This window comes from Danio rerio, chromosome 17, assembly GCF_052040795.2.
Source record: "Danio rerio strain M-AB ecotype USA chromosome 17, GRCz13ab, whole genome shotgun sequence".
NCBI classification, from domain to species: domain Eukaryota; kingdom Metazoa; phylum Chordata; class Actinopteri; order Cypriniformes; family Danionidae; genus Danio; species Danio rerio.
The window spans coordinates 15,175,981-15,200,898 of record NC_141037.1 but is presented as its reverse complement, the minus strand read 5'-3'; the positions used below and the strand labels follow the sequence as shown (position 1 = coordinate 15,200,898).

At 36.4% G+C, this 24,918-nt stretch overlaps 1 protein-coding gene and 1 long non-coding RNA gene across 29 annotated transcripts in view; one reads left to right on the top strand and one right to left on the bottom strand.

Annotated features, from left to right (window-relative positions):
• LOC147833032 (uncharacterized) overlaps window positions 1–24,918 on the bottom strand; it is a 248,845-nt gene that overhangs the window by 28,177 nt on the left and 195,750 nt on the right. For 12 of the 26 annotated variants that reach the window (XR_015513143.1, XR_015513127.1, XR_015513133.1 and 9 more), the window contains one exon: window positions 15,598–15,720. The exons of 1 other annotated variant lie outside the window; for it this stretch is intronic. Coding sequence is in view for 3 of the 25 variants with exons in the window: in XM_087290181.1 (XP_087146307.1) it covers window positions 15,598–15,720 (123 nt within the window). In the remaining 22 variants the exon portion in view is untranslated. Of the gene's footprint in view, window positions 1–7,519; window positions 8,280–11,620; window positions 11,858–15,597; window positions 15,721–24,918 lie in introns of those variants that run through there. 13 more of the 26 variants (XR_015513134.1, XR_015513130.1, XR_015513132.1 and 10 more) reach the window with 4 other exon arrangements.
• LOC147833033 (uncharacterized) overlaps window positions 1–24,918 on the top strand; it is a 219,557-nt gene that overhangs the window by 182,720 nt on the left and 11,919 nt on the right. For all 3 annotated transcript variants that reach the window (XR_015513166.1, XR_015513164.1, XR_015513165.1), the window contains one exon: window positions 24,663–24,787. This is a non-coding gene — a long non-coding RNA (uncharacterized LOC147833033). The remainder of the gene's footprint in view (window positions 1–24,662; window positions 24,788–24,918) is intronic.

The window sequence follows — 24,918 nt, the reverse complement described above, 5'->3', positions numbered from 1 at the left end:
AAAACAGGAGAACAACAATATTGTGAAGTATTTCTAGAATTTTAATTATCATTTAAGTGTTTTTTTTTTTTGTAGGCAGTCAAAAAACATTGTATTCTTAAGCCCTGGTCAGATCACACGATTTTTATTGCTAGTTACTAAATTAACTATGTCAGATTATGTGATTTTGTCTTGATAAAATCTTGACTTGTCGTGGGTAACAAATGTTCCAGACTACACGTTCCTGCACAACCAGTCATCCCATGACGTCTACGACGAGCGTTATTTCCCAAAGCAGTCACAAGTGTTCTTGTACAATATTTCTTATCTTAGTTTAAATTTTTTAAAATCTTATTTCAATCTCAATAAACACTGATGCCTGCTGACAACTAGGCTACATTATTTAAGGACATTCGTTATGACCTGGATAGGATCAAACTTTTGTTTTCTTTTTAATATTACGATATTTTCTTTTAAATCTAAATGTATATTTTCCTGCCATGAGTTGCTTATTAAGCACTCCCTCAACTGAACTTGCCACGAGTGAGACGGAGAAAATGAAAGCACATCAGCACCAAAGAAAATCTGATGCTTAAGAAATAATCTTTAAAATAATAACATATTAAAAAAATTGCAAATATATGACAGAGGTTTGTGGCACAATTACAGTCAAGCATTAATTAAATTCTCAGATTTCACAGGGTAAAACAAATCATCACCGAACAGTTTAGTGGATGGGCACGAACAAAAATATAATTCGTATATTTTTCTTCTAAAAGAATATCTTTTTGAAACTATTTTTATTTGGGATCATTTGTATCTTAATTTTAATGTATTTTTTGTTGGTCAGTTGTCTCCTAGATAAACAAGAATAACAAATAACATCTGAGGTGTTGTGCTTCAAAACCACTCTGCTACATGCTTCAGTGTCAAAGCACAAACTGGTTTATTAAATAAAATCAAATCTATCCTAAATAAAATTAAAGTCAAATAATCATTTCTCCCAATGTCTGTGTGGGTTTCCTCTAGATGCTCTAGTTTCCCCCACAGTCCAAAGTAGAGATGCTCAAAATAATCGATTAACCGTTAACCGAAAGGGTGCGTTTGTGACCGATTAATGCTATCAGTTAAACAATTAAAATTCTTATTTTATATATTTTTAATTTGACTGCATAAGGGGCCGATTGAATGCGCCTTTGCGTTAAGAGGGGCATCTTTTGCACGCGGCTCATCCCAGAGCAGCAGTTTGTGTTGTCAAGACAACTACAGAGAACTTTTAAAGAGCTTGGTTTCCGCTACATTCATTCTTCCATGGCGGGGAACAAAATGCATCCCGCCACGGCTACATTACCCTTTCAAAACATTCAGTTATTGTTGTTGTTGTTTTTAATAGCGGATTATAATCGCACCAAAACGTATTAAAAGGTAAGTGGATTATAACAGCGCAAACTTTTCTGTAACCATATAGTGCTGTGCGCTGTCTGTTTAATCCTTTGGGGTTATGTGTTGACTGACTGACAGGTGCGTGATGCGTGAGCCCAGCAAACACGCAGAAGCTTTCAGTTAAGATGTACACAGTTTCTATAGTTATACTTTATTTAAAGATAAAGTATGACTCTGTATATCTCTGTAATCACTCTATTTTGTTGGAGTTTATAGCCGTTTCGCTTTACTTCAGGACGCATTAATGCCGCTCTGAAGGTCTAATCGCTGTTTTAAGTTATCCAGAGCTGTATGAATGTACAAATGCTGAATATCACAATATTATTAAATATTACAATTGTAACAACATAGACAGCAACACTTTTGCACAATCGATACCCAGCTGATTTTGTCGTTTCATAAGAGGAGTGCGCTTTCTTCTCTTCTTTTTTCCTTGTCAACATAAAGGCAATGTGGTGCGCCTCGCATTTTTGGAATGAAAAAAGCACGTTAGCTGTGGTCGGCCACTTGTTTAACTGAAAGACATACTTAACTTTGTGGGACGATAACGTATAACCCGTGGCTACAGACACATTTGCCAAGGAAGCAAAATGGAAGAAGAATATTGCTTGAAACAGACGTGTTGATGCCAAAAAAAAGCGTTGATGTTGACCTGGATCTGCGTCATAAACGCAACAAATAGGCTTTACCTTTTATTTTACAGCTTATAAAGCATGTATGCACATTAATGCAATATCATATTTAAACAACAAAACTGTTTACAAAAAGTCAACATATGCGCGCGTTGTTGTTGTCTTTTTATCACGCAGCGCGCGCACTTGAGCCGCGATGGAAAGAAAGGAAACCATACATCAGGACATAATCTTTAAAATAATGATTTCTATTAAAAATGTAAAAAGGTTTTGTGATTATAATAATAACAGCGGGGCATTAAATAAATGCATATTTTCCGTGGAGCGGGCAATTTGAGGAAGTCAGCTATTTTTATTTGACGGAAAAAAAAAAAAGTGATTGGAAAAAAAAAACAGCCTATGCCGGTTATTAAAAAGAATCAGTCAGTATTTTCGTTTGTTAATATAGATTAATTATTTAAGTGAAAATAATTTAGGGCAGTCCTATTTATTTTATTCATTTTATTTAGTTTATTCTGCTCTTCTGTGCTAAACACTGCATGTGCGTGAAAATGCTCTGTTGTTGTGTTCTGTTATTAATATGCTAGTATATAAAAATAAATAAGTATTTTAAAATGCAATATTTAATTTGTCGGACACAAAATAGACACGTCAATTTGTTTAATATAAAATTAATAGTAATCTGACCAGTTAACTGTTAATAACCGATTAATGAGTGGCGGTTGTCGGTTAGCAAAATTAACCGAAATGAGCATCCCTAGTCCAAAGACATGTGCTATAGGTGAACTGAATATACTAAATTGGCTGTAGTGTATGAGTCTGTGTGAATAAGTTTGTATAGGTGTTTCCCAGTACTAGGTTGCAGCTAGAAGTGTATCTGATGCGTAATACATATGCTGGAAAAGTTGACAGTTCATTACACTGTGTAAGTTAAAACTGAGAAACTTCTTATAGTGAACTTTAAAGTGAGACATGCAGGCAAAGGCAAATTATGCAAACTTCTGCCCAAAATCATGTTTAAGCTACTTTGAATTCAATGTTGTCCAACGTATCAGTCTAGCTGTAGCGGTTCTTATTTCTGCTGCTGGAAATGCTGATCTTCTGGACTCAGCCTGACATTGGATCAGCAACACACTAATTCATTCTGTGGCCACCAAACAAGCTCTCGTTTAATGACTGGAACTTATTTAATTACAATGGGGCACAAGAGCTTGGCAAGGTCACAATCAGTTTCACAGTTTATTCTTTCAGTGTGGAGTTTAAAAAAAACTGTTTCAGCTCTAGTGTTTACATTGCTGGAAGACAAGAATCCAACAATACTCACTTGTATACATTTGTCCATTCTGTTTGGCTGCATATTGATCTTTTTAATCAACTCTTTGCTGTGATTTTCTCAAAAATAATGACTACTTTGCTTTGTTTAGGTGATGTTGAAACAGGCAGTAGTTGTTTGTGAAAGTGCTCTATAGCTCATACTGTTTTTTTTCTTCTTAAATATATACATTCATTAATTCATTTCTTTTCAGCTTAGTCCCTTTATTAATATGGGGTCGCAACAGCGGAATGAGCCCACAAGTTATCCAGCATATGTTTTACACAGCAGATGCCCTTCCAGCTGCAACCCATTTCTGGGAAACATCCATACACACTCTTCACACTCATATACAGACAACTTTGCTTCCCCACTTCACCTGTACTGCATGTCTTTAGACTGTGGACGAAACCCATGCAAACGCGGGGAGAACATGCAAACTCCACACAAAAACGCCAACTGACCCAGCCAAGGCTCGAACCAGCGACCTTCTTGCTGCGAAGTGACACCACTACCTACTGCCCCACTGCGTCGACCGCCCTCAAATATATATTAAAATGTATTTCAAAATTAAGAAAATAAATCTTCTAATATATTTTCTGCAAATAATTACTTGACCATTTTTTTCTATGTTGGAAAATATTAGTATTTAAAACTATATTTTAAAGCATTTTATTATGCAAATCTGTAATTTAATGTCTGAAACATCTAATGCAAGAAACATACTTTAGAATAAACTCTTTTAAAATACAATTCTTCTATGTATTATTTAAATTTATTTTGGATATTTTAGACGGTTATAGTCACTTTGAACTCTCACCTACTGTATATGTATCGTTTTGCAATTCATGGCCAGTGATAGGAATAATGGAGCTATAAATAAGCAGCGTTACTAACGGCGTTACTTTATTCAGCAAGAAGTAATCAAATGAATTACTGTTTCCTTTGTTTGTATTACTGTTACTGTTACTGACAAGAAAATATGCGTTACTATAATTAAGAACACTGAAGCGGCTTTAATGCAAGCGCATCTTTCTCAGCCATAGTACTGATCACTTTCTCTCGTGTGTGTGTGTGTGTGTGTGTTCAGGGCTGGGGTGGGACACATGACCAACCAGTGATGATAATTGTGTTTGTCTGTGAACGTGATGACTGGCTTAAAAAGACTACATTTCTATTACACTCCTTGTGGCTCTGCAGATAAAAAGGGCTAAACATGATTATGACAACCCAATATTTTTTTATATTTCCCTAAGACGTTAGTTGTTATCGATCGATACAGACAACGGACGTGGCAAAATGTGGTTTACTTTATTTACAATGAAGATAAAGAAAAAAAAAGAATATTAATTACCCAAAGTATATTTACAAATGTGTGAAATAAAGCCAAAATAAGCAAACAAATCTGTTGAAACAAACCTGATAGAGGAAAGGAAAATAAGCGGTGCCAAATCAAGGAAAATGAAAATACCCGCTAACTAATCCCTTCACCTTTAAATAACTTAAGAGGAATCTGAAAAAAGAAAAAAAAAACATCTTTGGCATCACACGCCCCTCACTAAACTGCACTTGCTAGCAAAACTTACAAAGGGTAGTACCCGCTTCTGACCTAATGAATTGACAGAGAATCAACTACGTGTGTGTAAAATGTAAGTCACGTGACGTACTTCACCTTTAGTAGATTCAAGCAGATTTATCTTGGATGTTCTGAATAGATGTACAACTCAAACAAACTAAAGCGAACCAGAGAACAGGACAGGCACACAAATGTCACACAGAAAAACAGTGACAAGAGACAATGATCCCCCCAGTCGGGTCTGAGTCGTGACTGGAGCATTTGAATTACCCCCCCATTCTCTTCTGATTGGTCCACTCGTGAAAACTCAGCTTGTCAATCGGAACACCTAGATTTACAGCAGACAGCAATTAAAAACAGAAAGGGGAGGAGGGAACAACAGAGCAACACCACCAGGCATGTAACAATTTCTATCGTTTTCCAGAGGCAGTGCAGGTGTTCGCCTGTTCACACACAAGCATACTCACAGTCGCACACACAACAAGTTCAAAGGCAGCTTTTGCAAACTGGAGGTTTTAGCTCTACTTTTCTCTTGTTACGGTGAAAGGGAAAGATGTTTATGTTAATATTTATAATGATATGTTGAATTTGATGGTTGTCTCTCACATTGTACCACAACAACATTAAAATAGTGTAGATTAGTGTACATTGTTTTGTTTATTTTAAAGTCATTTGACATTAGATTTTTTAATGTAACACAATGGTTACTTTCCCTAATAACTAGTTACTAACTCAGTTACTATTTGTAACTAGTAACTATAACTAATTACTCTTTTAAAGGAACGTGCCCTACACTCTTCATGACCCTGAAATTCATCCCAAAATATATTTAGCTATATGAAGGATGAAAAAATGTCTCCATAGTGATCACAACTTAAAGTTCAGAACGCATGTGACCTGTGGATTAATACATTTTTTGAACTTGTAGGTTAATCCAACATTTATATCAATGTTTGAATGCTTTCTTAGGTTATTCAGTAAAGGTGTTTTCTGTCACTGTTTGTTTAGCCTGCATTAATGCATTCAGTGTAAAGCTGCACAGTTAAACATTAAAAGATCATGATCTCAATTCAAACCCGTGCAACATGAATGATAAATGGTAATGATTTGCATATGTTTGTTAATCCTTCGAAGTGCCGCATTCAAATCTGTATTTGATCGAGAAAGATTCTGTTTTCACACTGTTTCAGTTAGTTACAAACAATGAAACCCTGATGTTTATGGTAAAGATTAAAATCACTGTTTAATGCAGGGGTCTCAAACTCAATTTACCTGGGGGCCGCAGGAGGCAAAGTGTGGGTGAGGCTGGGCCGCATAAGGGATTTCACAAAAAAAAGTCCTCAAATGTCATTATTAACAGTTTTAATTATTTCTTCTGAACATGAAGTGTCCTGAACATTAATAGAACATTGAGTGAAGATTATGAACAGTTATTCTGAACATGGCATCTTTTGCCTACTTCTTGCTGCCAGAGACTTGACAGCGCTTCTTCTCAAAAATCTGAACCACATTTGGCTTTAGAGCGGAAGCAGTTGAGACCCTCAGTATGGCTTGAAGATTATCATCATTAAGTCTAGACCTGTACTTTGACTTATTGAAGTCCTAGGGAAAAAAGTGGGGAAACTCACTCAAAACTTCCATTCCCTCACCTAAAAAAAGGCGTATATATGTATAAATAAAACACCCCCACCCCACTCCAGTCACATCAGTCTGTACCAGTCTGTATCTACCTATAATATCAATATATATAAGATGCAGGGCAGGCACGTGCACACATAGGGCTCAACCTGTGCAGAGCACATGCCCTTTTTAGTCTTGCATAGAAAGTGCCCTTCCAAAATGATCAAAAGTGCCCCCACGACGCGACACACCCTCGGTCCCGCCCTTCAGTAGGCGCGCGATAACACCGCTCTTGAGTACGCGCGCGATAACACAGCTGATCAGAATGCGCGCGACAACGCTGATTCTGTCAGAGTACAGCAGTCGGCGCGGGCCACAAAATATTGCACTGAGGGCCGCAAATGGCCCGCGGGCCGCGAGTTTGAGACCCCTGGTTTAATGGATCTTGACACTGGTGAATATTGTAGCAATTACATTGTTTAACCAATAGGTGGCGACACACAACCATCAAAATGATGTCACTGAATAGGTTTTCAAAAATGATCCACCTATAATGAATCATGAAGTTTAGTCTGAATTGTTGAATCATTAATTAAACTTAAATATGATCTGTTGTACAAGATGTTAGATTTCTACATTTATCATTATCAGCAACAGTAGCAAAGATCATTTTCATATTAAATATTTAACTTTTTTAGTTTCTTGATTTTTGTTTTCATTAAAATTACAGGTTCATAGTTCTTTTTGTTAAAGCCGATAATTTTTGCAGTAATATTTTTGTATAAATTAAAAGCAAATGAAATTTGTCTCCTACCTTTTTTTTATTTTTTTGCTGATCCAAAAAATGGTCTGATTCTTCACTCAAAAACCGTAGTGTGATCTGAACTGTGAGATTTGTGATCCGTTACACCACTTACAAATAAATATATAAATATAAATAAAAGCTACCCTGAAAGATAAAGAAAGTTCTTTTTTTATTAAATAAAACTAAATATACAATTTCTAAAATATATTTTATAGTTTACAAAGTTACAAAATACACATTTATTTACATAGTTTAGCCATAAAAAAACTGAGTGAGCAGCAACAAAGAGAAATCAATATAACGTCTGCTTGTTGATCATTCTCTACATTCATCCTGTTTCCAAAGAACAGCTGTCTTTTGAAAAGCCATTCATTTCCCCGTTTCTGCATTGTAACGTTATAGTGGAGGTAATCAGGGATTTCCTTGGTGCATATGGAGTGGGCTATGCTGTTGTTTTGTTTTCCTTATTCATTTGAGTGGAAACGCAGATTTGTGTGGAGCTTGGATTTGCTTCCAGGGGAGAAAATGAACACTTTCGGCTTCATTTGAGAGCTGGCATGTGGCAGGAGCTCGCTGGGACTTTTGTTGTCAGTTCAAGTGCCAAATGCATTTTTTTTCTGCTCATCAGACCAAGCGCACCTTGCTTACACCAAGGCGAGACGTTTACCGAGTTCAAACATCTGTAGAAACGACCATGTGTCTTCTTTCAACTCATTTTGATTCCACTTTAGATGAAACCTGTGGTTAGATTTGTATCTGCTGAAGGCTTTCATGTGTGTTACTATTAAATAGACAAAACCTGCTAATGTTTGGCTGCTTCTGGCAAGGATTAATAGTGGCTTGGTTGATAATGTTGATTGCTTTCACACACACAAAAAGCCTCATTTTGCCTTTGTTTCCTTGCAAGTTATCCTGGAAATAAAATAAATGAATGAATGAAACAAATAATTAGTCTATCAAATATCCAACACAGCAGGTTTATTATGCATAAAGTGTGCAAGTGATTTATATAGTTCTTTATTTTTTTCTATATGTTATGTCTAAAGTAGAAGTGTTTCAATTATTTGTAGCAGCATTTGATTTTTTATTTATGTTAATAAAGTGAAAAGACAAGTTAAATATTTAATAGACAGGGCACAAATGAAAATGTACCTAAATGAATGTACAAATTTAATTCAGTGTAGTGAATTATTCACAATAGTTAATAAACAGACAGGCACGCAATACATGCTTGCAATAAATCTGCATACAACCTTATTTATTCATTTTCGCTGTGGCTTAGTCCCTTTACAGTGGAATGAACTGCCAAATTGTCCAGCATATGTTTTACACAGGCGAAGCAGTGGCGCAGTAGGTAGTGCTGTTGCCTCACAGCAAGAAGGTCACTGGGTCGCTGGTTCGAACCTCAGCTCAGTTGGCATTTCTGTGTGGAGTTTGCATGTTCTCCCTGCGTTCGCGTGGGTTTCCTCCGGGTGCTCCGGTTTCCCCCACAGTCCAAAGACATGCGGTACAGGTGAATTGGGTAGGCTAAATTGTCCGTAGTGTATGAGTGTGTGTGTGTGGATGTTTCCCAGAGATGGGTTGCGGCTGGAAGGGCATCCGCTGCGTAAAAACTTGCTGGATAAGTTGGTGGTTCATTCCGCTGTGGCGATCCTGGATTAATAACAGGACTAAGCCAACAACTAAATGAATGAATGAATGTTAGCGGGTGCCTTTCCAGCTGCAACCCATCACTGGGAAACACCCATACACTCTCATTTACACACATGCACTACAGACAATTTAGCTTATTCAATTCACTAATAGTGCATGTCTTTGGACTTGTGGGGGAAACTGGAGCACCCAGAGGAAACCCACGCGAACAAAGGAAGAACATTCAAACGCCACACAGAAATGCCAACTGACCTAGCTGAGGCTTGAACCAGCAACCTTCTTGCTGTGAGGCGACAGCTCTGCCCAGAACCTTATTTTAAAGTGATTTTAATTTTGGGTTAAACTATACATTACTGTTTTAGTAGTTTGGGTTAGTTCATGTATTCAGTTACATGAGAGTACTTTTATTGTTGTACATTTCTCATAGTCTTTAATACAATTGTTCATTGTTTGTTGCTGTTAACTCATAGTGCATTATTTAATGTTAACATGCACATCCCTTTAACTCACTTTTTGAACAGACATTAAAATGACGTTCAACTTAAATCAATGCCAATCTTCAACACTTAAATCAATAGTGCATAGATTTAAGCCTTGTCTGATTTTAAAGAAGACAGATGTCAGGTTGTAAATGAAGGTTTAAAAAGTTCAATAAAACTAAAGTTATGTGTCTTTATGAAAGTAGCAAAACAAGAAATGTATATTCTATTATGGTACATCAAATAAATTAACCACAACGGCAGCATGGTGGCTCAGTGGTTCACAGCAAGAAGCCTCACAGCATGAAGCCCACTGGTTTGAGTCTCGGCTGGGTCAGTTGGATTTTCTGTGTGGAGTTTGCATGTTCTCCCTGTGTTTGCGTGGGTTTCCCCCACAGTCCAAAGACATGCGCTATAGGTGAATTGAATAAACTAAATTGTGCATAGTGTACGTGTGTGTGTGTGTGTGTGTGTGTGTGTGTGTGTGTGTGAATGCAAGAGTGTATGGGTGTTTCCCAATGCTGGAGGGACATTCACTGTGTAAAACATATGCTAGAATAGTTTGTGGTTGATTACGCTGTGGCGATGTCTGAATTACACACAAAGCCAAAGGAAAATGAATGAATGTGTTAGCCTAAAATTGACAGAAAATCAAAGCTAAATATCTGGACAAATTAAATTCCAAATTTGAAGTTGATATCTCAAAAAAAAAAAAAAATTGTAAAGTTTGTATGCAGTACCAGACTTCCCAAGGCATTCAGTTACCATTTGTGGCCATATGAGCATGCTCCTTATGTTTTAAGGAATATGAAACATTTTTTTTTTCATACTATTGACAATATTTGTAAAGTAGACATAACACATTTAATTCAAAGAGTTTTTGCATGTGGATTGCTGTAGCAAAGCAATGCTCTACGATCTTGATAAGGATCCTTGTTGTAAATAACTAAATAACTGTTAGATATGGAAAAAAGAAATTCTAAGCTTTTAAAATATATCCTTAAATGGTCCCACAGGTTGTAGGGTGACATTAGCATGGCTTAATAGTACGTTAGAAACATTGAAGAATTAACACTAAATGCTGTTACTGAAATATACACCCACAGGCCACTTTATTAGGTACACCTTACTAGTACTTACTAGTACTAGTAGACCCTCTTTTGCCTTCAGAACTGCCTTAATCCTTCATGACATAGATTCAGCAAGATACTGGTAATACTGGAAAAATGGACCAGCATTTTGGTCCATATTGACGTGATAACATCAGATACTACACATGCTGGAGATTTGTTGGCTGCAATTTCATGATGAGAATCTACATCCAACAAACCAGTTCATTTTTAGTGAGCCTGTGCAAATTGTAGCCTCAGTTTTGTGTTCTTAGCTGACATAAGTGGCAGCGGGTGTGGTCTTCTGCTGCTGTAGCCCATCCGCCTCAAGGTTTGACATGTTGTGTGTTCATGTTGTGTATGCTCTTCTGCATACCTCAGCTGTAATGAGTGGTTATTTGAGTTACTGTTGCCTTTCTACCAGCTCGAACCATTCTGGCCATTCTCCTCTGACCTCAAGAAGGCATTTGCACTCCCTTACTGGATATTCTCTCATTTTCAGACAGGGTCTCTGTAAACCCTAAAGATGGTTGTGCATGAAAATCCCAGTAGATCAGCAGTTTCTGAAATAAACCAGCCCATCTGCCATTATCAACCATGCTACATTCAAAGTCACTTAAGTCACCAATCTGATGCTCAGTTTGAACTGCAGCAGATCATAGTAACTGTGTCTACATGCCTAAATACATGGAGTTGCTCCCATGTGATTCACTGATTAGAAATTTAGGTTAACAAGCAGTTGAACAGGTGTACCTAATAAAGTGGCCAGTGAGTGTATATTAACTAGCAGAACTATTGTAAAGTATGACCAGGCTTTTTAAATAATAACTGATTTTTGTTAGTTTTAAGCTTGCATTAAATAATGTTAATGTGTAGATCAATAAAAAAGCTATATGAATTTTGTAACACAAAGCTTTGTGATTATTTTATGTATCATATATCAACAACTGACACTTTAAACCTAATGGAAAAAGTTATTCCTAAAGTCAAAGTTATAATTCCAGTGCTGTACCGCTGTGTTCGTTTGCATTCATCTGCCATCTGAGTGATTAGATGATTCTCTGGAGAACATTTGCTCTTCGATCTTTAGCGCATGAAGAATTCCTCACTGGCCATTTATGCTTGGCAATATTTAATTGCTTCAAGCTTCCTTTGATCTTGGAAATTGTCTCTGTTGAGTTGAAGACACTAAAACCACTGCATTCTCCACAGCCAATCAATAACATCTGAAGGCAACATAAATACTTTTCTGAAAGTCAAACAGATTATCAGATGAACATTTGTACACTTTAGACTCCGGTTATGTTTTTATAATGCATGCATCAAAATACTTATTATTTAGGCATGACATACATATAGAAAAACACTTAACATCTGACTGATTGCAGTACCAGACGTCACCAGGCATTCACTTACTATTGGTGGCCAGATGAGTATGCCCCATTTGTTTTGAAGAATATGAACCAATTTTTTTTTTCAAACTTTTGACAATATTTCTAAAGTAGAAATAACATTACGAAGTAGTTTGGTGTCATTTAATTTAATTTCAGCCTCTTTTTACAGGTGCATTGCTGTAGCAAAGCAATGCTTTTCGATCTGGATATGTATCCTGGTTGTAAAATACTAAATAACTGTTAAATAAGGAAATAAGAAGTTTAAAGATATATCCTTCAATGGTCCCGTAGGGTGAAATTAGCATGTTTCAGCCAGCCAGTCAGCATTATTAGCCCCACATTGAACTTTTTTTTTTTTTGTCAAATATTTCCTAAAAAACAAACAATAAACACATCCCACTCACACAAAACCTAGCTTCAATGTTAATTTTTTTTTTTTATACTTATTTAAAAAAAAAAAATTACATTTACTTTTTCCTTATTTGTGGCCAGCAGGGCACCTTGTGTACCTGTTTGCATAAATGAATCTTCACCCAGTTATGATTCTAGCATACACCCACTCAAAACAAATGCAGTCTGTTTGACAATGTCACAGCGAAAGTGACTTTGAAATGTTATATTCACAAAGAAAAAAAAAAAAAAAGCAAATCATCAGATCAACCTCCCATCTTTGGCAAACCCTGAAATTACTTGTTTGTGATGAGCTCAGTAGCGCTGAGAGGAAACATCTATTTTGCATGTTTTCTATTTCAATTTCACACAAGGGTTAAGGGGTGTTATGATCACATCAGCACACCAAAATTACTGTGTTCCTCAGAGAATCTGATTATAGTGTATTGAAATATTACATCTCTGGGTGAAAAAGCTCTGTGACCTTAGTTTGAAGGAAAAAAAACTGCATTCAATAAAGTGTTTCTTAATAGTAATATCACTGCAGTTTAAAAATAACAAAATAAAAATATGTTATATATAGTAAGATACATAAATATTTGGACATCGACACAATTCTCACATGTTTGCCTCTATACCCCAACAAGATGTCATTGAGCTGCAGACTGTCAGCTTTAATTTGAGGCTTTAATTTGATCCAAATCAGGTAAAAGGTGTAGGAAATACAACAGTTTGCATATGTGCCTCCCACTTGTTAAGGGTCCAAAAGTAATTGGACAATTGGCTTCTAAGCTGTTCCCTGGCCATGTGTGTGTTATTCCCTCATTATCCCAATTACAATAAGTAGATAACAAATGAGATCCAAGGAGCTGTCACTACCAGTCAAGCAAGCCATTAGGCTGAAAAAAATCTGAGACATAGCAAAAACATTAGGCATGGCAGAAACAACTGTTTGTAACATTCATAAAAGGAAAGAACACCAGTGAGCTCAGCGACACCAAAAGACCATGTAAAACAACTGTGGTGGACAACCAAAGAATTCTTTCCCTGGTGAAGAAAACACCCTCCACAACAGTTGGTCAGATCAAGAACACTCTTCAGGAGGTAGGCGTATGTGTGTCAGAGTCAACAATCAAGAGAAGACTACACCAGAGTGGTTCATCACAAGATTTACCTCAAACCATTGGTGAGCCTCAAAAACAGGAGAGCCAGATTAAAGTTCTAAAAAAGCTTTCACGGGGCTGGAACAAGATCCTATGGACAGATGAGATCAAGATCAACTTGTAGCAAAGTGCTGGGAAGAGAAGAGTATGGAGAAGGAACTGCTCATGATCCCCAGCAGTGAAGCATGGTGGTAGTATAGTGACATGGCGTGGGCATGTATAGTTGTCAATGGAACTGGTTCTCTTGTATTTACTGATGATGTGATTGCTGACAAAAGCAGCAGGATCAATTTTGAATCAATTTTGGATCAATTTTGAAGTGTTTCAGGCAGTATTTTCTGCTCATATTAAGCTAAATACTTCAGATTTAAATGGATGGTGCTTCACAGTGCAGATGGAGAATGACCAAAAGCAACCAAAGAGTTTTTGAAGGGAAAGAAGTGTAATGTTATGAAATGGCCAAGGCAATTACCTGAGCTGTATCCGATTGAGCTGGCATTTCACTTGCTGAAGACAAAACTGAAGGGAAAATGCCCCAAAAACAAGCAGGAACTGAAGACAGTTGCTATATAGGCCTGGCTGAGCACCACCAGGAATGAAACCCAGCGTCTGGTCTATGCGTTCCAAACTTCAGACTGTAATTGACTGCAAAAGATTTGCAACCAGGTATTAAAGAGAAACGTTGATTTATGAATATTATTCTGTCCAATTACTTTTGGAACCTTAACACAAGTGGGAGGCAAATATGCAAACTGTTGTAATTCCTACAGCGTTCACCTGATTCGGATGTGAATAACGTCAAATAAAGCTGATAGTCTGCAGTTAAATCACTTCATTTCATTTCAATTCCATTGTGTTGGTGATCCATTTTGTTGGTAGAGGCAAAAATGTTAGAATTGTGTCAATGTCCAAATATTTATGGACCTAACTGTATATCACAAAAATAATTCTTGATTCAAAACTGATTTTTTTTAGCATGATTACTCCAGTGTTATGCCACACAAATCATTGTGGGGAAAAAAGTGTCCCTATTTTTTATTTATTTTTTTAATCAGGCAAGGGTTTTCTTTTTCTGGATTACTTTTTTAAACTGTCGGTTGGGTTTAGGGAATTGAGTGGGCGCTGGTCAATCGTTGCTTTTGAAAATGCTATTGGTTGAGTTTAGGAAATGGTGGATGGGAGGGTGGGTCAGTCATTTCAATTCCATTGTTTTGGTGCATAGAGGCAAAAATGTTAGAATTGTGTCAGTCAAAATATTTATGGGCCTAACTGTATTTCACAAAAAAAAAAAAAAATCCTGATTTAAAGCTGATCTTTTTAGCATCATTACTCCAGTCTCCAGTGTTATGCCACACAAATCATTGTGGAAAAAAAGTGTTCGTCCCCTATTGATTTCTTATTTTTTGCATGTTTGTCACACGTCGATGTATCAGATCATTAACAAATTTAAATATTAGTCAAAGATAACACAATTAAACACATCATGCAGTTCTGAAATTAAGGGTTCTATTATTAAGGGAAAACTAAATCCAAAACCAAATAGCCATGTGTGGAAAAAGCAACAACTGCAATCAAGTGTTTTTGATAACTTGCAATGAGTCTGTTACAGCACTGTGGAGGAATTTTGGCCCACTTATCTTAGCAGAATTGTTTTCATTTAGCATGGATTACCTTTTAAGTTCATGCCACAGCATCTTAATTGCATTCAGGTCAGTACTTTGACTAGACCACTCCAAAGTCTCCATTTATTGTTTCTTCAGCCATTCAGAAGTGGACTTTCTTGTGTACTTTGGATCATAGTCCTGCTGCAGAACCCAAGTTCGCTTCAGCTTTAGGTCACTAACTTCAATTTTTTAAATATTCATGGTTCCATTTATAACAAGTCTTCTCAAGTCTGACAACATAGGCTCATTCTGAAAGCGTAGTCCTATATATATTTCTGAAAATGAAGAATTATGTAGCCAGAACTACGTATGGCTGCATTTCATTTTTAAAGCAAATGTTATGGGGCGCTATGATGTCGTTTCCAGCTGACCACTTACCTTCGTATGGACGGCTGTCCTGCTGTTACCAGTTTGTCTGATGGCTTGCCATGTATGTTGGTGAACTTGAGTCTGCCGAGTACGTCAGCAGAGAGGACTTGACCATGACAACAGGGTTTGAGTCTGGCGAAGAACGGTTCCAGAAAGCAGGTAAGACAAAATAGAATGCAAAAAAATTAAATAAACAAGTAAATAACAGGGTGGGAATGTGGTAAAATCTGAAAACAAGGTAAAAATCAGGCGAGGGCTTTTCTTTTTTTTAAACTGCTTTTGAAAACTCAGCCTCAGACCATCACTCTACCAACACCAAATTTTATTGTTGAAAAAGCATTCATTTTTTAAAACAATGTTATTTTTACACCACACATAATAGGAAACACATCTTCCAAAAAGTTTAATGTTTGTCTCTTCAATCCGAACAAGTCTTGTTGATCATCAATATTTTTTCTGGCAAAACTGAGACTTTTGTATTTTGTCTTGGAACTGTGCCATGCAAACATTTTTTCCCAGTATCTTTCTTATGGTGGCGTCATGAACACTCAATTTAACTGAGAAAAGTAAGAGCTGCAGTTCTTCTGATGTTGTTGTTTGGTCTTTTGTGACCTCCTGGATGAATTGTTGCTGTGCTCTTGGTGTAATTTTGGTCAGTCAGCCACTCTTGTATAAGGTTCTCCACTGTTCTATATGTTTGCCATCTGTAGATAATGGCTATTTTTGTGGTTTTCTGAAGTCCTTTATAATGTTTTGCAGACTGGTAGATCTCAATTGTTTTATTTCTCATGTGTTATTTAATTTATTTTAATTTCGACTTAATTTATAGATTTTGAGTATCCTTTGGTCTACTTTGTCAGGCAGGTCCTATTTAAGTGATAAGATTGTGAACATTTTAGGCCTACTTGAAACTGTATCTGTATATTTTCAGCTTCAGCCCAAATTAAAATGCAGCATACTTGAACACCTGGCCTTATTTGAACAGCTGTGCATATGTTTTTGCTGTGTAGCATACAAATAGAGGAGGTTTGGATGCGTGAAACGCTAATTACTGCAGGAACACATCACCTTATTTACTATAATGCAGATTCATGAACCTTAGATTGAACTTTTATACATCATGATTAGTGATTGAAACTCACAGAATCAGAGTTTGTTTCATTGAGCCTCGATGGCATTGTTGAGAAACCGAGACCGACATGCCTACTGTGCATGGAAACATCAATACCTCTGCGTGTTTGTGAAGGCGCTGATTGTAAAACAAGCAAATAAGGGCTGCAATGTTTAATCAAACCCCGGTTGACTGTGTGCATCGGTTATGCTGTCTGACTGAGACCAGGTCTCTCCACGCTAATCTCACACGCTCAATTAGAAGCACTTTAGACAGATGTCAATAGAAAGCATTGATCAGACTCTGTGCAGGACTGCATTGTGAAGCGGAGTTTTGTGCTGTGTGTTTGAACGTGTTGGAGGGTATTGGCACGCAAAATGATGTGCAACTAAGGAAATAATGTAGAAAAACAACAAGGATTCATTAGGTATTGTTAATTAATATGTTTACTAACATGAACTAATACTTGTAGCATTTATATAGTTCAACATTTACTTATGTATTATTAAAATCCAAGCTAGTGCTTGTTAAAATTGATTAGTGCCACTGTGATTTAACATAAAATAACATTATTTCCATTGACTAACATTAACAAAGATGAATAAATACTGTAGTGAATGTATTGTTCATTGTTTGTTGGTAAATACATTACCTAACATAAACTACTACATCCTCATTCTAAAGTGTTAAACACATTCTTATATTTGTAAGATATTTGTAAAATATTATGCTAACTGCAGACTATGAATCATTTATTAAGCATTAGCAAATAGTTCAACATTTTTAATCAAGATGAATAATTTTCTAATGCATAATAAATTATTCAGTGTAGTAATATTTAACAGTTTTTAGTTCTCTATTAATAATGAACAATTGAATAATTTATTTAGAAACTTACAATTAGCACAGTGTAAATGATGTATACATTGTAAAAAATATATAATAAATAATTTTACACAATTCATTCATGTTGACCCAACACAAATCGATTGAATTAACAATTTTAAGTTGATTGAACTTAAAAAGCCCTTATTATGGGTTTTTGAAAAAGCCTTTCCATGTAGTGTGTAATGCAGCTCTCAGTGAAGTGGAATATCCAGCAAAGGCTTAAATCTGTTAGTATACAGTGTTTAAAACTGTAGATTCATCTATAAAAGAGTCGACTCGTGCTTCAAACGAGTCGTCTTGATAACGAGTCTTTAGATGTTTTGCGATGACGTATCTACGAAACACATGCAGTTGTGCGCGCAAACCCGGGAGATTTGAAACCTGCGGCCCCGCCCTCTAACACAGAAAAAAGGCACGCACGCATACACACAAACACGCCGGTTAAATTAAGTCATGCTGTGCATATGGATATTATTGGGTCTCTACCCAAAGATGAAACCTCAGCATTATAGCCATTTGAGTGCTTCTGGAAACTACATGCTTACAAAGAAGGCCGTTTGTTAAAGGAAGGATCAGTAAAGAGAATTGATGGACTATGTCAGAACATGGATGGGTTTCTGCCTCCATTTCACAAGTGTAAGTACGTGTGATTAAAGTTGTTGCCTCGTTTACTCTAGCTTGCAAATGTATTTAGTTGTGATTTGTAACTTATAACCGCGTGTACTGTGTCAGGTTAACCCGCTATATTCTTATATCGTGTGTAAAGCTACGTTAAAACGCGACGCGTGCCGCTTTGTTTACGGACCTACGAGGAGGAGGGTAAAGTGTGTGTGTGCTGTGTCCTTCTCCGAGGAGAGTAATGTGTGTGTGTGTGTGTGTGTGTGTGTGTGAAAAGCGCAGGTAAAGTGTGTCAGACTACGAGATCTTCTCGCCAGTTCTTGTAGTTTTTGCTCAATAAAATTAGTTAGTTAGTTGTCGGTGTTTTCAAGTCCATCGTCTGTATTTATATTCACCTACTGGCAGCCAAAATCCACGCCTTACACTATGAAGCGTTTATGCACTGTGACTACTTTTGTGTTGTTGATTGGCTGCTGGGCATCTCTATGTGTCTCACGCTGAAGGCAGTCAGTGTCGACCAATCGCAGCAGGCTGTCATCGGTCCAATCAGCGCAGATTAGCTTCGCGCTAAGGAGGGGTTTGGGAACAAATGAATCACTGAACGAATCATATGGGAGGCGCTGGTATAATTAGGTAAAATAAATGCAGATTACAAGATAATTAAAGTGTTTTTTGACCTTGCATGCAGATTAGACTGTTGTTGGAGACCCTTACAACCAAAATATGGCACTATTTCATGTATAATAGGGGCTCTTTAAAATAATCAAGTTGTCCATCCAAAATCTAAAGAATTGTGTAGATTCAGCTCATTTTAAATAAGGAGATTAAATAAGCAGCAAAAATATGTTTTGCTTGAACCATCCCAGGTCTAAAAGCACTTCAGCATTTCCAATTCTTGCTCCAGTTATTCATTTTAGTGAAGCAAAATCCTTTGCAGTGACTCAATTACTGGTTAATTAGCTATAAAACAGTCTTACAGTGTGTTGTTTTCGATTAGCTGAGTATTTGCTAATGGAAAGTGCACCGCATGCTCATTCAAACATACAGTCTTGTGTTTATTTTATTGTCAGAATATGGTTTCCATTCTAATTCAAGCCCTTACTTTCATTCGAAAATCTTCAGCCATGCACAGAGGGAGAAAATTGAGACCTTCCACATCGTATGAAGACCACGTCACAAACCACTACTGTGGCCTCACTCATATAACACCTCTTTTTAACAAGGTTTGCATATATAGAGAGCTTATAATGAAGGTTTTTTTTTTTTTAAAGAAGTGTTAGATGAGTGAACATACTATTTTTATCAACCAGTTCTCACATTTTGTTAAGACTTATGGTCTTTGCCTTATTAGGGTGTCATCACTTATTATCGTTTAATGTATTCCTGTAATCTTCCATGGAACACTTTAAAAAGAAGTTAACTTTTTACTGTTTTTTTTATTTGTCAGTAGTAGTCAGTTATGGATTAGGACAATTAATATAATTTCTATTGCAGAGCTGTGGTCCATTTATAAAAGCAGATATCACTGGACATTTCTGGAAAAGGTCTGCAACACAATTTATGCTAATTGGATGTTTGAAAAGGGTATTAAGATTATGTTTAAAGCAGCTTATAAAAGTTTTTAAAAAAAATTGTCATGTAAAGTTATAAATAATTGTTTATATGTATGGTGAAATGTATGGTAGTTATTGTTGTGGCTCATTAAAATAAACAAAATTCAACATCACAGGAATGAGGGAGGAAATAAAACGACTGTTTACTATTCACTGTAAAAATGTCCGTATATTAAGGGTTTTCTGTTATTTGTGATTCAGGTCTTTTTTCCCGTTTATTTATGACATTGAATTCATTATGGGACCTTGTTCTTTACTCCAACAACTTATAAATGTTGAAAAGTTTGGAAAATATGATTTTAGTGACATATTTTAAAGTTTGAAGTGACACATTTTGTGGGCTGGTGTTGTTGCAAAAATCTGGTAATAAATCGCAAGCACCTTCTCTCTTATTTTACAGACTTTTTTCCATGTATATATTTTCTCATATTTTCTTATATTGTTTCAAACTACTGAAATGTCAGTGGAAGTCACTTTGTTAAACTGTTTACAAAACTTAGATTTTTTTTTAGCAAGACAATGATCCAAAGCACATCACCAAGTTCACTTCTGGAAAGCTGAAGAAAAACAAAATGAAGACTTGCTGAAATGAAATGAAAAAATCGAGATGCTGTTGCTTGACCTTAAAAAAATGTTAAACTGTTTTTTTTTTTTTTTTTATAACCATAAATAAACAGACAACACCTGTGAAATAACAAAAAGTATTAATTAACCATATTTTACTATGTAGGTTTATTATATATGGTCAATGATGTAAAGGGGTTTTAAGTTTTTTTTTTTTTGGTCCCACTTTATATAAACCCCCAGGGGTCTGGGGCCATGGAGAAGTTTTCACATGCACTGACATTTGTGTTGATTTCAGTATCTTAAAAACATGTTAATGGCTAATGTGTGATAACACTGTAAACAGCTCAAGCTGGGCTACAATAATACTCAAGCAGCATATTTTTATGTGTTTGTGTTTTTCACTGAAACTAGGCCGTGAAACACACAGAGAACATTTGTGCACAAGACTTTTGAGAACTGGATTGTGTAGCCTAGTGTTTTTGCTTAAAAATTATGTGAGAATCATCTTGTTGGTATATGGGGGTGGGTTACGGATGGGTTTGGTGGTATTGGAGGGTTTAAAAGAGCATGAAAACACCCCGCGTTCGGTTCAAGTCTACCTCCCAATTTTTTTCAAAAAATGCTCCGAGATAGGGATGGAGTTCTGCGGGCAGAGGGAGGAGTGGGTGTGGCCGGCTGAGCAGGGGAAAAAGAGGAGACCGAATAACTGTTCTCAATGGGTTCACAAAATAAGACAAACTGTGAGGAGACCCATGATTTTACAGTTTACAAGGATAAAATGCAAAGAAATAAACTAAGTAATCTAACACCCTGCTACATTCATAATTTCATATACACATAACCACAATTTGTTATATCATCATAAAGATAATCATGTTTATATAAACACTATAAATGAGGAGGACTTCTCTCCTCCTCAATCTCCGGGTCTGAATGCAGACACACTGTATACCAGTGCAGCAGGTCTCTTGCTCTGTCTATTTCAACCATTAACCCTGCCGGTAATCTGGAGGATTTTAAACATAGGCGAAGACAGCAGCATGGATATAGGCGATGTGCCTGAATGGTAACAAACTCAACTGATAAAAGACAAAGTACGCTATACTCCAATTCCCGTACAGCTCTCCCAACAAAAATGCTACAAACCAACAGCTTTACTGTATCGGCCCTGAAAACATCGCTGGAAAAAACATACAACAAACCCCGTGGCTCATAAAAAATCACATATGACCCTTGCCGTGAATGGATATGGTGTCACCCAATCATTGTGTCTTACAGACCTAGATCTTGCAGCCAGGTGTGCCTTGCCTTCGGAAAGCATGTGTTCTCATAATTAAGAAGCAGGGTCTTCTCATAGGATAAGAAAACTTTGCTTATATAATAATGAGAAACCAACGCGTCGTAACTCCACTAGTAGATTTGCGATATGTCACAGATTTCGATCACGCCGCATAGATAATTTTAAACCCTGAAGATGAAATTAGCTGACAAAAGCTCTAAATTATCCAGTTTCCCCCTCAATTAAAGCTGACTCGTGCTAACATTGTCTTAACTGATGCTCAACACACACAAATCTGTTAAAATCTCTAAAAAAGTACTCCAGGGTGTCTTGAACCTTGAAGGGATGGTCAACAGTGTAAGTTCTAAATGTAATAACAGAAATGAACTACAGAAGTATTCACATTCAGGTACTTAATCAATCATTAGTAAAGTGTAAAAACACGTATCGACACAATAAGTACATTGTAACGACTGTACATTAATTTTAGTGTAAGTATTAGTTAAGGCCACTTAATATAAAGTGGGACCATCTTTATAGCAAATAGCACTATTTGATAATTAGGCCATGAGAATTTTTTTCATTGCATTGAAAAGTTCACACTGTTATATATGTTCACAGCATTAATCTCAAAGCAGTTTGCAAATCTTATGACTTTTTCCTTCATAAAAAAAATTGACCCAAAAAAACAATCTAATTTACTCTAATTTTAAACCTGTATTCTGCTGTCTGAGGGAGGGAAAGAATCTGTGTCACATTACAAATAATAGCTTTTTGACTTGTTTTTGTAAATCAGACCAGACGTTTAGCCCCACAGTGATCAGCAACCTATATGACATCTGGATATTCGCCAAGCAGACATATTATATTAATGCTGTACTTTCAATCACTACAAATTGTAGAGTAGGATTAGAAGCGGTAAGTGAAGTCATTACTTTGTACACTGCGTTCAGACTCTCCATTAACTCCCTCACTTTAAATTGCCGAATGCAAATGTAGCCGAAGCAAACGATTGTACAATTTAACTAAGCGAGGCATTGCAAATCCTAATGCCCCTCTTGTCTTGTAGCCTCGCAGAAAGCATGCATTCAGATTTCTTCAATATGTGACAAGCTGTTTTCCCAAGCAGATGAGCTTTGCTAATGAGCTAATGCGATCTGGTTTGAGCAATGCATAATGAGACCTTGCTGCATGCGATTCAGTGAAGTAAGCCATTGTGAAAGAGGCATTTCACTGCTTAATGGGGCTTTTCTGGAACATTCCTCCTCCCTTAAAGTTCCTATTAGCCCGAAGTTGTGACGGACCTAAAGATCTGATTTGCTCATTACTCTATAACTCAAGCTAGCAGAATTAACAAGATAACCAAAAGTAAGGCCAATAACATCAATCTCGGGTAGTATTTTCAGACTCATTATTAAAATGAATCTCTTTTTCCAAACCAAAGCGGTTCGTTTTGTGAAGCTTTTCAAAGCAGCGGAATGTCTTTTCCCTGGAGAATGATTTTAAAGATAGAGAGCGAACTTGTCAGAGCGATTTGGACTCCAGTTTTTGACATGAATGTCATTTGCCCTCATCTTATGGAGACTCCGGTCTCCAGCATGACTTTTTACTGCATTTTCTCGTGATCATATCAGCCTTCATGCATTAAATGATGGAGCTGAGTGTTAGAACTAGGCACATATCCAAGCAATGTGGCTGAATTTGATTACTTATTTTACTTGACAGCATCATGTTAATGTGTTTCTTGTGTTATATACTGTTATATATATTAAAAATATATGTATAAATTAAATATATATGTATATATTAAATATATATGTATATTTAAAAAAAATAATAATAAAATATATATATATATATATATATATATATATATATATATATATATATATATATATATATATATATATATATATTAAAATAGGAATGTATTCCTGTGATTTAAAGCTGAATATTTGGCATAATACTTGTAGTCTTCAGTGTCACGTGATCATTCAGAAAGCAATCCGTTTATGATTAAACATATAATAAAAACACGTAACCCACCTGTCCTACTGCACCCAAACCAGTATGACCTGGGATCAAACCAGCTATTCATTGCATGTGAATCAGTTGCTCTAACAAGGATGCTAAAGACCATGGCCTCTAACTTCTGTCACTAGAGCACCTTTAGAGGTCAGTGGAGTGAGATTTACCTGCATAGCACTTCACTAGCTGGCCTCTGTTACACTCATCCCCTAAACCACATTCCCATCCTGAACAAGCCCCCACGTGTAACCCACCGGTCCTACTGCACCCAACCCGGTCTGAGCTGGGATCGAACTGGCGATTCTTTGCATGGGACTCGATTGCTTTAACAAGGAGGCTAAAGGCCATGGCCTTTAGTATCTGTGGCTAGAGCACCTTTAGAGTTCAGATGAGTAAAGTTCACCTACATAGCACTTCACTAGCTGGCCTCCATTACATTCACCCCCTAAAACCTCACTGTCATCCCGGACGAGCCCCCACATGTAACCCTCTGGTCCTACTGCACCCAACATGGGCTGAGCTGGGATCATACCGACAATTCTTTGCATGAGAGTCAGTTGCTCTGACAAGGAGGCTACAGACTCCATAGCACATTGCTAGCTGGCCTCCGTTACATATATTAAAATACTAAGAGAAATCCAATATGCTTATATTTTAAGAGCTTTCCTAGGACATTCTGCAATAAAACATGTATTTACAAGATTTAAAAAAAAGCTAAATTGATAAAAATCAAAGGTTATATATATATATATATATATATATATATATATATATATATATATATATATATATATATATATATATATATATATATATATATATATATATTCCTCCTGTTTTCTTTTATATTGTCTGTATATGTTGATTGTTTATTTATTTAAATTTACTCAACATCTAAAATGTTATGTGACATTTAATAACTTGAAATCCATAATCTTTCAGAGTAATCGCTCTGTTCACATGCTTACAGATGGAGTCATTAAAGGATTTGCATTGAATCAGACACAGCCGCAACAGGTGGAGGGCCATCAGAGAGGCGAACTCACAATACTGAGAATGAATAAGCAGACAGTGAGATCAGCACACGTCACAGAGGTTAATCATTCCTTTATCCTGTGGTGTGTGTGTAAGAGAGAGAGCGAGAGAGAGAGAGATAGATAGTGAGAGAGAGAGAGAGTGTGTGTGCGCTTGTTTTCCTATTTATTGCCACTGCCAATACCTGTTCT